General features: G+C 36.2%; 2 protein-coding genes across 4 annotated transcripts; one reads left to right on the top strand and one right to left on the bottom strand.

The window, feature by feature from the left end:
- Positions 1–2,733: 2,733 nt before the first annotated feature.
- LOC128880704 (general vesicular transport factor p115) lies at positions 2,734–7,365 on the top strand. Of its 3 annotated transcripts, none has more exons than XM_054131058.1 (12): positions 2,757–3,271; positions 3,479–3,719; positions 3,795–4,051; positions 4,140–4,341; positions 4,413–4,564; positions 4,649–4,839; positions 4,925–5,097; positions 5,198–5,625; positions 5,731–5,911; positions 5,993–6,177; positions 6,299–6,682; positions 6,763–7,365. In XM_054131058.1, exons 1-12 carry the CDS (start codon positions 3,194–3,196, stop codon positions 6,841–6,843), a joined length of 2,553 nt encoding a protein of 850 aa, XP_053987033.1. In that variant the 5' UTR covers positions 2,757–3,193; the 3' UTR covers positions 6,844–7,365. The 3 variants fall into 3 exon arrangements, with proteins under 3 accessions (XP_053987035.1, XP_053987033.1, XP_053987034.1); XM_054131059.1 differs by having other exon boundaries at positions 2,758–3,271; positions 3,491–3,719; XM_054131060.1 differs by lacking the exon at positions 6,763–7,365 and having other exon boundaries at positions 2,734–3,271; positions 5,993–6,182; positions 6,299–6,472.
- LOC128880708 (NADH-ubiquinone oxidoreductase 75 kDa subunit, mitochondrial) lies at positions 7,168–10,807 on the bottom strand. The gene is made up of 12 exons (XM_054131067.1): positions 10,648–10,807; positions 10,234–10,428; positions 10,030–10,137; positions 9,539–9,904; positions 9,217–9,438; positions 9,007–9,142; positions 8,590–8,942; positions 8,321–8,506; positions 8,066–8,255; positions 7,822–7,997; positions 7,618–7,752; positions 7,168–7,527 (listed from the first exon to the last, which is right to left on the bottom strand). Exons 2-12 carry the CDS (start codon positions 10,390–10,392, stop codon positions 7,378–7,380), a joined length of 2,181 nt encoding a protein of 726 aa, XP_053987042.1. The 5' UTR covers positions 10,393–10,428; positions 10,648–10,807; the 3' UTR covers positions 7,168–7,377.
- Positions 10,808–11,300: the final 493 nt, after the last annotated feature.

Raw genomic sequence — 11,300 nt, 5'->3', positions numbered from 1 at the left:
GTTGTCCCCCGTCTATAGATTTCAGTAGGTCTCTTTTACAGAAAAAAAAAGAAGAAAATAAACGCGTTATCTACAAATTAAGATTTTCGTACGTCGTCGATCACAGTTTCTCGTTCGAGCAAAGTGGAAATAATGGTTCGAAAACGCTAAGCAACGCCGATTAAAAAATAAACGAAGCTTACTAGTATACGAGAAAACCTAACCGAGCGAAGAAGTTCTAGATTTTTCGAAACACACGTCGGTATACTTTCCGAAGCTGAAATTGGTAAGCGTCGTTTTACGAACGGTAAATATACGTACAGGAGTGTTTATAATATTTCACGTTCGAGGGATAAACAATTTGGTCCTTCGTTATCGGGAACATGTACGTAATCGTGTTCGATTCAGAAAAACAACCGTTTCGGTGTACGCGAGCGTGTAACGTGCGTTTTCTAATCTCCGAATGTACGTACAATCTCGAAAATAAAACGCGTTCATTGGTATTCGCGATGAATGAAATTCAGTCGAGAGTCGGGAGGCATTTTAATTAGTGGAGTAACGATTCGATATCGAAATACGCGATGTACTTAAAAAAAAAAAAAAAAAACGAACTAGATTAAACGGAACGGTTCTCGCGTGTATGAAAAAAAGAGACGGACTGCAGGGAAACGAAGGGTACAACGAAAAAAGGGGGGAAAGCAACGTAATGGGGAAACGAGAAAACAAGATTTATATGACCAAGTGGCAGAATAACAACGAAAGAGGAAAAGAGGGAAGAAGCAAGAATGAAAGGAGAGAGGATCGGGCACGTAATCGCATAAGAGAACAGAGGGACGATAGTAAATTGACGAAAACGCCGACTATATTTAGTTACGTTTAGTTTACGTGACACGAGAAGGGTAAAGAGCAGGACGGAGCGAAAGGCGGAATCGTAGGAAAATCAAAGGAAGGCGTCTCTCACGAACACGAGCGATACAGTATTTCTATTCTATTTTAGATCGCGAAATTAGATATGACGTGTCTTTGATCATCCTCGAATTATTATCGATCCATACATAAAAATTGGACAGATACGGTCTCTCGGTTTATGAGTAATTGGCCCTTGGCTTGTTATCTCTGACGACAATTTATAACTACATTGAAATTACTCCGGCGATAGTTCGTAATGAATACACAACAACACGATGACATAACGATTACAAATATTTCGTAAGCTGATTTCTGACAATTGTCACGTATTCGTTTGTAAAAAAAAATATTAACCATACTCGGAGCACTCTGTTTTTCTGTTCATGTTTACTCTTAACATTTCAAATCGAAAAGTAGATTTTCCAAAACTTGATATTAATTATTATAGATAGATAGAGTTTGCGTACCTATACATATCATTTTGTTGTTGTAGTCGTTTACTATTATTTCGTCGAGTTTGGAAATAATACATAATTATTCCTATATTATTTTCTTGGTATCTACACTTACTCGTTTCAAATGGAAAAGTAGATTTCCCAAAACTTGATATTAATTATTATAGATAGATAGAGTTTGTATACCTATACAAAAGTATATGTATATCATTTTTGTTGGTGTAGTCGTTTACTATTATTTCGTCGATTTGGGAAATAATACATGATTATTCCTATATTATTTTCTTGGTATCTACGTTTACTCATTTCAAATCGAAAAGTAGATCTCGCAAAACATGATATTAATTATCATAGATAGATAGAGTTTGTGTACCTATACAAAAGTATATGTATATCATTTTTGTTGGTGTAGTCGTTTACTATTATTTCGTCGATTTGGGAAATAATACATGATTATTCCTATATTATTTTCTTGGTATCTACTCGATAAAAATAAAATATACAGAAAATTGATTAATGTTCTATTACGTGTTTCGTTCTCGATATACTACGAGTGATTTAAAATTTGAAACACAATCTAGCTAAGACCGATGCGTGACTTACAGAAAAGTGTGTAAAAATAGAACTCGCAACATGTGCGATACGATTGTTATTATCATGATATATATTATGTATACCAATGCGTTGCGTTTTCACGTATGTTTATGAAAAAATGTTTTCTCCCTTCAGGCAGTTTCAATAGATAACTCGTATCCTCGTTGGTAAAATTCCTATCAAAAGAAAGGTTCGACTAACAATAAATGCGATTAGTCGATGTTAAGAAAACGATTGCTCAAATTTTACAGGAATTCATTCTTCACAACATTTCGAATTTTCTGTAGCTATGGTATGATGATGCAATAACAACGGAAATTGATTAGGCTTTTCTTACGTCAGATTCGTCGCAAGATTATTGATTTTGCCTATTGCATCATTTTTGTACTTCTATACCTGTAAACAATCTGTAATGTACAGTCGAATTTCAATTTAATAAAACAATATAATTTGCTCCCCTTACTCCCTACTGTTCCACGAAAGAAAATGGGCGAATTCTTCGTTGAATTTACGATAAATTAACCTCCTGCCTCCTGTCTTTTGTCTAGGCTGTAATCAACAAATGTTCTTAACATGTTCTTATTTTTAATATTGTTACGTAAGGTAGTCGAGAACGTGAAAAACTCAAGTTGCACGTGTATTTTCAGATTTTCATAATTTTTTCACGTATTCGCGTACCTTACACGAAACACCGTCAATTTTTATAACGACTAGCTCTTATTGGAAATAGTTAGAAAATTCGAAAGTAATGCACGATATTTTCGTTCTTCGACAATGAAAATGATCAGATCAAATATATTTATCATACATAAACAGTCGTACGTACTTTAATACCGAAATGTTATTCGACTGATAAATTAACAAATAATCGATTTTTTTCATCCAAGCTTGTTATTCTACACGTCAAATGAATTCTTCTTGAGACAAAATAATCAAATTTGTTTCGGAGCACCGCTGAAATAAACTAAATTCGAATGTTGAAAACGTTATCGATAGCAAAATTTCACGATTAGAATTAGAATTAGAACATATACTGCTTTCGGTAAAATAATCGTTCGAGGTTATAAGGTATATGGTTATGAGGTTATGGTATAGTGTATAGTGATAGTGAACGTTTGCGTTCTCACCGCCCCCTACTAAACATCGATTCTTGAGTTAACTTCGGATAATGGATAACCGAAAATGATCTCGACAACGTCGAATGACGTGTAGTGGTTTAGTATACAACAATATACAACTATTACGTTGTTAACAAGATGGAATACTTCAAAAGTAGTTTGAAGTTTGTTTTAGGTGTTACACCTGCGGAGAACGAGCCATCAGGCGCCGATACGGTATTTTCAATTTTCTAATCATTTATCGTCACGTTTGCGTTTTCACACTTGTAACACATGGCACTTGTCATTTGTGAGATATTCGATGTAAAATAAATCGACTACAAATTGTACGGTTATAACAAATCCTAATATTTATCGATACGTTGAAATTTTTATCCTTTTTATTCTATTTATCATCCTTTTCTCTAACTCTTTTCATTGGAGCAATCGGCGCAGGTAGAACGATTGGTAGACAGATTACAATCGTCCACATTATTAAATGATAGACGGGATGCTTGTCGAGCACTCAAAGCACTTTCCCGTACGTATCGTGTCGAGGTGGGAGCTCAAGGGATGCATGCGTTGAGACAGATTCTGGAGGTGGATAGAACCGATTCTGAAATTATCGGTTTAGCATTAGATACTCTTTGTAATATAACCGATCCTAAAACATTCGAAGAAGAAGGTAATCTATGTAGTTCTACGTACAATTTTGTTTGAATAAATTCAAGTGCATGTCGTATCATTCTGTTTCTTTTAGCGGAGAAGCTTGACGCTGTAAACAAAGTAGGAGAACAATTCACAGAAATATTTATTAAAAATTCGGATAACGTAGGATTAGTTTTAACGCTGTTGGAAGAATTTGACTTTCATGTCAGATGGCCGGCGCTAAAGTTACTGATGCATTTATTAACCAATAGACCGAAAGACATACAAGAAATAATTTTAGTCAGTCCGATGGGTGTTTCTAAATTAATGGATCTCCTTGGCGATAGCAGAGAAGTCATACGAAATGATGTATGTATGTTGTTATAAGATGGAACAATAAGATTTATATTTGTTAATATCTTGGATAGAAGCTGAAACTTGCTTGATAATGTCGTAGGTCCTGTTGCTTCTAATTCAGTTAACAAAGGGCAATGCAAATATTCAAAAAATTGTTGCATTTGAAAATGCGTTTGATCGCATCTTCGACGTTATCGCACAGGAGGGTAACGCGGAGGGAGGTATCGTAGTGGAAGATTGTCTGCTGCTTATGTTAAACCTTTTAAGGGGTAATATAAGTAATCAAAATTTTTTTAAAGAAGGTAAGACATTTTCGTTTAAATGAAAATACCAAACTTACGACCGACGACAAATTTTCATCGTCTCACCACAGGTAATTACATTCAAAAGCTCACTCCGATGTTCCAAATACCACCGGAAACTGATGATAGCCCTCTAAGCGGATGGAGTCCGCAAAAGGTATCGAATGTTCATTGCATGGTACAAGTAATTCGTGCATTGGTAGCCCCAAGTGGCCCTGCTCAGGTAAGCGCAAGAATATATATTTTGTACAAATTTCTTGTGCTTTTATTTCATCGAGAGTCATTATTACCAAAAATTTATTCGAAGGCTGTAGCAACTTGTCAACGGATCATGAGAGCCTGTGGCTTACTGCAAGCTCTATGTAATATTTTAATGGCCAGTGGTGTGCCTGCAGATGTACTGACAGAGACAATTAATACAGTAGCTGAAGTTATCAGAGGAAATAGCAATAATCAAGAATTTATAGCAGGAGTAATGGCACCTAGTAACCCACCTCGGTAATGTTACAGTTATATACACATCTTAAATCAGTAGAAAAAAGTTACGCGTTAAGATTCTCTCGAAACGCATCTCATTTTCCAGACCTGCAATCGTAGTTTTACTTATGTCTATGGTAAATGAGAAACAACCATTCGTCTTAAGATGTTCCGTTCTCTACTGTTTTCAATGTTTTTTGTATAAAAACGAGGTGGGACAAAATCAGCTTATTCAGACTTTACTACCGCAAGGAAACGAGATGCAATCTTTGACAACAGGTTTGTGAAAAGTTATATTACCGTGTCCAATGTATAGATTTTGTTCTTACCGTAATGCATAACAAGAACAAGAAATATTTTACAACTATAATATTGCTAGGACAATTGTTATGCGGAGGTTTATTCACCCCGGATTCTTTATCGAATTGGTTTTCCGCCGTGGCGTTATCTCATGCATTGATCGACGATAGCACACAGAAGGAACAACTGTTGCGCGTACTTCTCGCGACTAATATCGGGAAGCCACCAGTGACCTTGATGCAACAATGCGTCATATTGCTGCAGCAAGGCAATAAAACGCAATGCAAATTAGGTCTTTTAATGCTGCTTTGCAGATGGACCGCTCATTGTCCAGCCGCTGTTAAATCGTTCTTGCTTATCGATTCTTCTGTAGCTTATTTAACTGCTCTGTTATCGTCGCAGGAGAATAACGATGACCTGCAAGAAACTTTGCTACAAAGTATGTGCGCCATACTCATTGGATTGTGTATACACTTCAATGACGACAGTGTTTCTAATTATACAAAGGTATAATTTAATGAGTATAAAAAAATAAGGATCTCTTTACGAGACGCTAAATAGTGAACAATATAAACATGTTCGTATATAGGCTATATTGTACTTCTTTTCCAGGAAAAATTATGTAATTTAATCGAGAATAGAATAGGATTAGAAAGATTTCAAGATGCTATCGGTGGTCTCGTCAGACATGAAGTATATTCTAGAACGTTAAAACATCCACAGCCATCGGCCAAGAATCCTTCCGAGCTGTTACTGGACCATGAATTCTGTAGATTATCGAAAGCGTTAGAGGGTAACTATATCGCTCACATCCATTGCGTTTAATGATATAGAGGATAAGGAATTTGAACTTAATCACATTACGTATTTTTAGGTGTGATTACGAAGTCTGTTTTAGACGGGAGTAGTTCGCACCATAAAAGTCAAAATTCACTACCGACACCACCAGATTCCGTTTTGGTAGCGCAGTATAAAGAAGTTATTCGAGAGCAAGATTTACAAATAGAGAAACTTAATCAAATTACGGAATTACTTGTTAAGGAAAAACATGAACTCGAAGTACGGTACAATATAGTACAGTACAGTACAGTACAGTAGATATTAATGAACCAAGTTCACGGATAAAATTTCATTCATAGTTAAGTATTTATAGCATTCTGATCGTCGGTTAATTTTACAGATACAGGTTCATGATCTTCGGTCGACGGTTAGTCATTTAAAGGATCAAAATTTAGTACTACGGGCAACACAGAGTAATGGAAGATCGGAAGAAACAGAATATTATAATGCGGTAAACAGTGAAGATTCCGCGAAAGAATTAGAGAAATGTCGAAGTATTATTGCAGAACTCGAAAACCGTTTGGCGGAATGCACGTCAACGGTAAAGGAATATAAACAGAAACTCGAAGAAGAAAACGAGACTGACTTTGAACGTAAATCGCAAAAAAAATCCGAAGAATTGGAAGCACTGAAAAAAGAACAAGAAGATCTCTTGGAACTTCTAACCGATCAAGAGAGCAAACTTACGATGTACAAGGAAAGATTGGCAGCATTGGGTGAAAAGGTAAATTTTTGTTAAAGTATACGTCTGAAATAATGTTGAATAGAAGATATGGTTTATAATTCCTGTATATCTTCCATTAGGTTGAAACAGATGAAAGTTCTGTCGAATTAGACACGGACGATCAACCAGAATCAAGCAATTCGGTAGAACGAATAAATTAACATAACCTTCAAAACTAAGAATTCTTGTAGTATTAATGACAATGAAAAGATTTTAATTTCGTGTATTCCTCCTTTTTTGTTAATCTTAATCTTTCCATGGGCCCTACAGCAACAAATTGAAACTAATATCAATGATCCGTTAACAATCCCAATTCAGTAGAGGTATTAAATAAAGTTGTATATCATATCTGAATATGATGCGAGCGAGAGAGAGAGAGAGAGAGAGAGAGAGAGAGAGAGAGAGAGAGAGAGAGAATATGAATCAAGCTAACAATGATAATCTACTTGAAGGGATATTTTTACGCTGATTCAGTCAACATCGAATAAATATCTCGATATTCCTTTATATTAATACTTGATTTTTGTATTCTGTTAAGTTAGTACGTATCACATCGTTTAACATAATAGTTATAAGAGGTACTTTCATTTTTTTATGCGTAATAAAATAAAAGTACCATACTTGGAATAGTTTCTCATGTACTATTATGTATCTATCATAATACAAAGTCCTATTTACATTTTCTGATTAGTTGTTTACATGGTACTTTCTCGTTGCCTGATGACTGCTTGCACACACTTGGCCATAGTAGGCGAAGCGCGGGATATCGCATCCGTCATGAAAAAATTATCCAACGTTTTTTGTTTAACGTCTAATGGATTGGACGCTAAGGATACGTTAGACTCCTATATAAGAAATCGGTATAAATTGATTTTGTACTACATTATCGCGTCGCCGCTTAATCGTTATTTAAATTTACATGTACATGTACGTACCTTCGATAATTCTAACGACTGAGCGAAATAATTAGCCGGTTCCACATTACCGTATCTAACTAAATGCGGTGCAATTTCTTCGAGTCTCATCCTTACTTCCGCCAAGTTGTCATAAGGTAAACAAACTCCGCACATCTATGGAAACATTTAATTAACTACATATTCGCGAATGGTACATGAGTATTTAAAAACATTCACAATTACCTCGGAAACAGCCCGAATAATTTTCCAATCGGGTCGTGCCAAACCTGGGGGTGTAATCGCAGCACAAGTTTGTTGAGCACGACCTTCGGTATTTACGTACGTTGCCACTTTTTCAGTGTATGCAGCACCAGGAAGTACAACGTCTGCAATCGCGGCTCCTTCGTCGCCGTGGCTACCTGAAACATTAGTCGAAAACATACATGGGCGTTTTACAAATAAAAAGCTAAATGTGTTTTGCATATACCTATGTATACGATAAAAGTATTCGAAAAATCTTCTTTCTTTATATTTGCATCATCGGCTCCCAATAGAAACAGAACTTTTGGTTGCAGCTGCTTCACGTCCTCGACCGTCGAAGAATAACCAACGTCTAAAGCAGCCACTTGCGACGCATTCGTATGCAAAACATTCAGTACTTTCCATCCTTCGGAAGACTAAAATAAAGAGCAAATCTCTTTGTATGATGATGATGTACACGATAAGACGATTTCTTTTTTACCTTCGAGTTTTCTCCCAGGCTCTCTGCCAACAATTGTGTTTCAGACATAATTTTTGCTCCATCCTTTCTGCTCAACTGTTCAACGCCCAAAATGATCAGAGGTTTTTTAGCAGCTTTTAAAGTACTCGCAAATGGATGAGATCCATTCCTTAATTGTGTTATAATATCCGGAGACTCGCCTAAATGCTAGAATATAAATAAAACTTGGCTCTTTGCGCACAGGAAAAATCAATAATAATGATATCAGATTATTAAATGGAAGTAATTACCTCGTGATCATACGTTAAATCTACGTCTGTTCCGATTAGAGCGATAGTCTGTTCACCGTGAATGTACCCTTTCCTTAAACGAGTATTTACCAACGGTGCTTCGTATCTTGGATTTGTACCGATCAATAATACGACATCAGCTTCCTCGACTGCAGCAATTGTGTTATTCAATAAATAATTACTTCTCAAATCGATACCTGCGCCACTTTTTGGAAAGTTTTGTTCTGTCGCGAGACATTCACTGCCAAGTTTGTTTACCAAGTCCTTCAATGCTACAAGGGATTCAGTGTCGGCCAGTTTTCCAGCAAGCGCTGCACACTTATTCGCGGCTACACCCTGTACAGCTTTGGCAACTGAAAAAGTGTTTTATTATAATCTATCAAAATATGTTACTTAAAATATAATTACAATATATACCTGTTACAAGAGCATCTTCCCATTCAACAGCTTCCAACTTTCCATTGATTTTTATCATGGGAGTTATGAGCCTTTGACGCTTAAGTCCGTCATAAGAGAAACGCGCTTTATCCGATAGCCACTCTTCGTTTATTTCCTACACATTATTGCTTATTGTTGTTAAGGCTTACGAACACTCCTTAAATGGCAATTACCGATAACTATACTAACTTCGTTCACCCTTGGTAAAACTCTCAAAACTTCACCTGTTCTATGCGATAGAACTATATTACTACCAACAGCGTCGAGGATGTCAATGCTATCTGTGCGACGTGTTTCCCATGGACGAGCAACAAAAGCATACGGTTTACTGGTTAATGCTCCCACAGGACACAGGTCGATGATGTTACCCGATAATTCAGAGAGGAACATCTTCTCTACGTAAGTTCCTACCTATCGGAAATAAATTGAAGAAATATAACGTAAGCGATTAAGAGAACTAAGATATACCCGACTAAATATTAAATCGAGTCTAATAAATTGTTAAACGTACTTGCATATCGTTTCCACGACCTGTAGTCCCCAAATCATCGATACCAGCTACTTCGGACGCAAAACGAATACACCTTGTACAATGAATACAACGTGTCATAACTGTTTTTACCAAAGGTCCGATATCCTTGTCTTCTACTGCTCTTTTACCGCTATAATTAATATCGACAAATCTACTCCGATCGTTGCCAAACGCCATACTTTGATCTTGTAAATCGCACTCGCCACCTTGATCGCAGATCGGACAATCCAAAGGATGATTTACCAATAAGAACTCCATGACACCTTCTCGAGCTTTACGAGTTAAATCGGAGTTGGTCTTCACCCTCCAGCCTTTCATTACGGGCATAGCGCATGCTGCGACGGGCTAAGCATATTCATAGAAGAATACACGTATGTACATATATATTAGCCATGTAATTTTATCGTTGTTCGCTCATATCATTTATATCGTATCATGTATAATGGTCATAAGAAAAATAATAAATATACCTTAACTTGTTTTTCAATCTCCACCAGACACATTCTACAATTTCCTGCGACAGCTAAACGTTCGTGATAACAAAATCTGGGTATCTCCACTCCGACCTTTGCGGCTGCCTAAAAAAAATGACAAATACAAATGCATCTAAATTCTATTTACGGATGTAAAGATAGTTGAAATTTGGTAAAAGTAGTAATGACAGTAATTTTTACCTGCAAAACAGTTGTTCCTGGTGGAACTTGGACAGGTTTGTCATCTATGAATACTTCTACCAATTCCTGTTGTAGTTTGGACGATGTATGCAGTCCCACAGCAAAAGGTCTACCATTTTGTAATCCTGTCGACAGTCTTATCACCGGGAGCCTCAACATTTTGGCTCGTTTACCCTTCTTCGCGTCGATATTACGCTGTTATGTAAGAAAAAGTCATAGCTGAAGCTTCGACCAACAAATCGAACGTAACCTAATTTTATGTCAATCGATAGATCCGCAATCCTATTCTATCAACGTTCGTAGAATAAACAGACCAAAGAATGAAATTATCTTAACTATTTATACAAAGCAACTCTACACACAGTAATTTCTGGCTTAGAATATTTAGTTTGACTTTATTTAATCTAAAATTACCAAAACTTTTCCCCGTCAGCCGGATTCCTTCCAAAACTCAGCAATGCCCAGCAATGCCTAGGACTAATTGTAAGGGGAGGCAGTCGACAAGATCGATCAAAAATAGGTCTGGTTACTGCTTAATTTCAAGCATTGGCATTGGCAAAGCATCGCATGTCCAACAATGGCTAATTCCCGAACAAACCTATACCAGAAATAAATAAATCTCGTATAAATAATTATTTGGCTGCGTAAGATGGATAAATTGCACGTATTAATATAGATTTCGTTCTTTCTCGAACACGAGTACCATTTCACTGTATTTCGTAATGTTCCTTTATACATGTATCGAATAATAAGGTAAGTTACACGACTATAAGTGGTGTAATCAGCAATTCCGTAACCCTAATACTAAAATTTTAGTCCTTTTAAAAGACCGATACTTTCTTTTAAATGCTACATAATATCAGACTAAGATTAATTGGTATTTCTAGTTTTTCAAAAAAAGTAACTTACGAAATTAAATGAAATTACAATCAAAGGTATTTCTGGCGGTAAAATCAACGAGAAACTTGTTTATCTCCATTTACGTCACTGCAACGCGAATATAATTTTGAACAGGCTCGATATACAGGGTGTCCCAAAAATGTTGTAACACCTTGAAAGAGGTGGTT

This window comes from Hylaeus volcanicus, chromosome 8 (assembly GCF_026283585.1).
Source record: "Hylaeus volcanicus isolate JK05 chromosome 8, UHH_iyHylVolc1.0_haploid, whole genome shotgun sequence".
Taxonomy (NCBI): Eukaryota; Metazoa; Arthropoda; class Insecta; order Hymenoptera; family Colletidae; genus Hylaeus; species Hylaeus volcanicus.
This window is presented reverse-complemented; position numbering and strand designations above follow the sequence as displayed.

What these genes read in the sequence shown, in the direction of transcription:
- LOC128880704 (XM_054131058.1), top strand. Translation starts at nt 3,194, where the DNA reads ATGGAATACTTCAAAAGTAGTTTGAAGTTTGTTTTAGGTGTTACACCT. An exon ending in GAGAAGTCATACGAAATGAT is followed by an intron (nt 4,052 to 4,139) that starts GTATGTATGTTG and finishes ATAATGTCGTAG; the next exon opens with GTCCTGTTGCTTCTAATTCA. An exon ending in GTGTTTCTAATTATACAAAG is followed by an intron (nt 5,626 to 5,730) that starts GTATAATTTAAT and finishes CTTCTTTTCCAG; the next exon opens with GAAAAATTATGTAATTTAAT.
- LOC128880708 (XM_054131067.1), bottom strand. Translation starts at nt 10,392, where the DNA reads ATGTTGAGGCTCCCGGTGATAAGACTGTCGACAGGATTACAAAATGGT. An exon ending in CAGGAACAACTGTTTTGCAG is followed by an intron (nt 10,138 to 10,233) that starts GTAAAAATTACT and finishes CATTTTTTTTAG; the next exon opens with GCAGCCGCAAAGGTCGGAGT. An exon ending in ATTTAACGTATGATCACGAG is followed by an intron (nt 8,507 to 8,589) that starts GTAATTACTTCC and finishes TTTATATTCTAG; the next exon opens with CATTTAGGCGAGTCTCCGGA.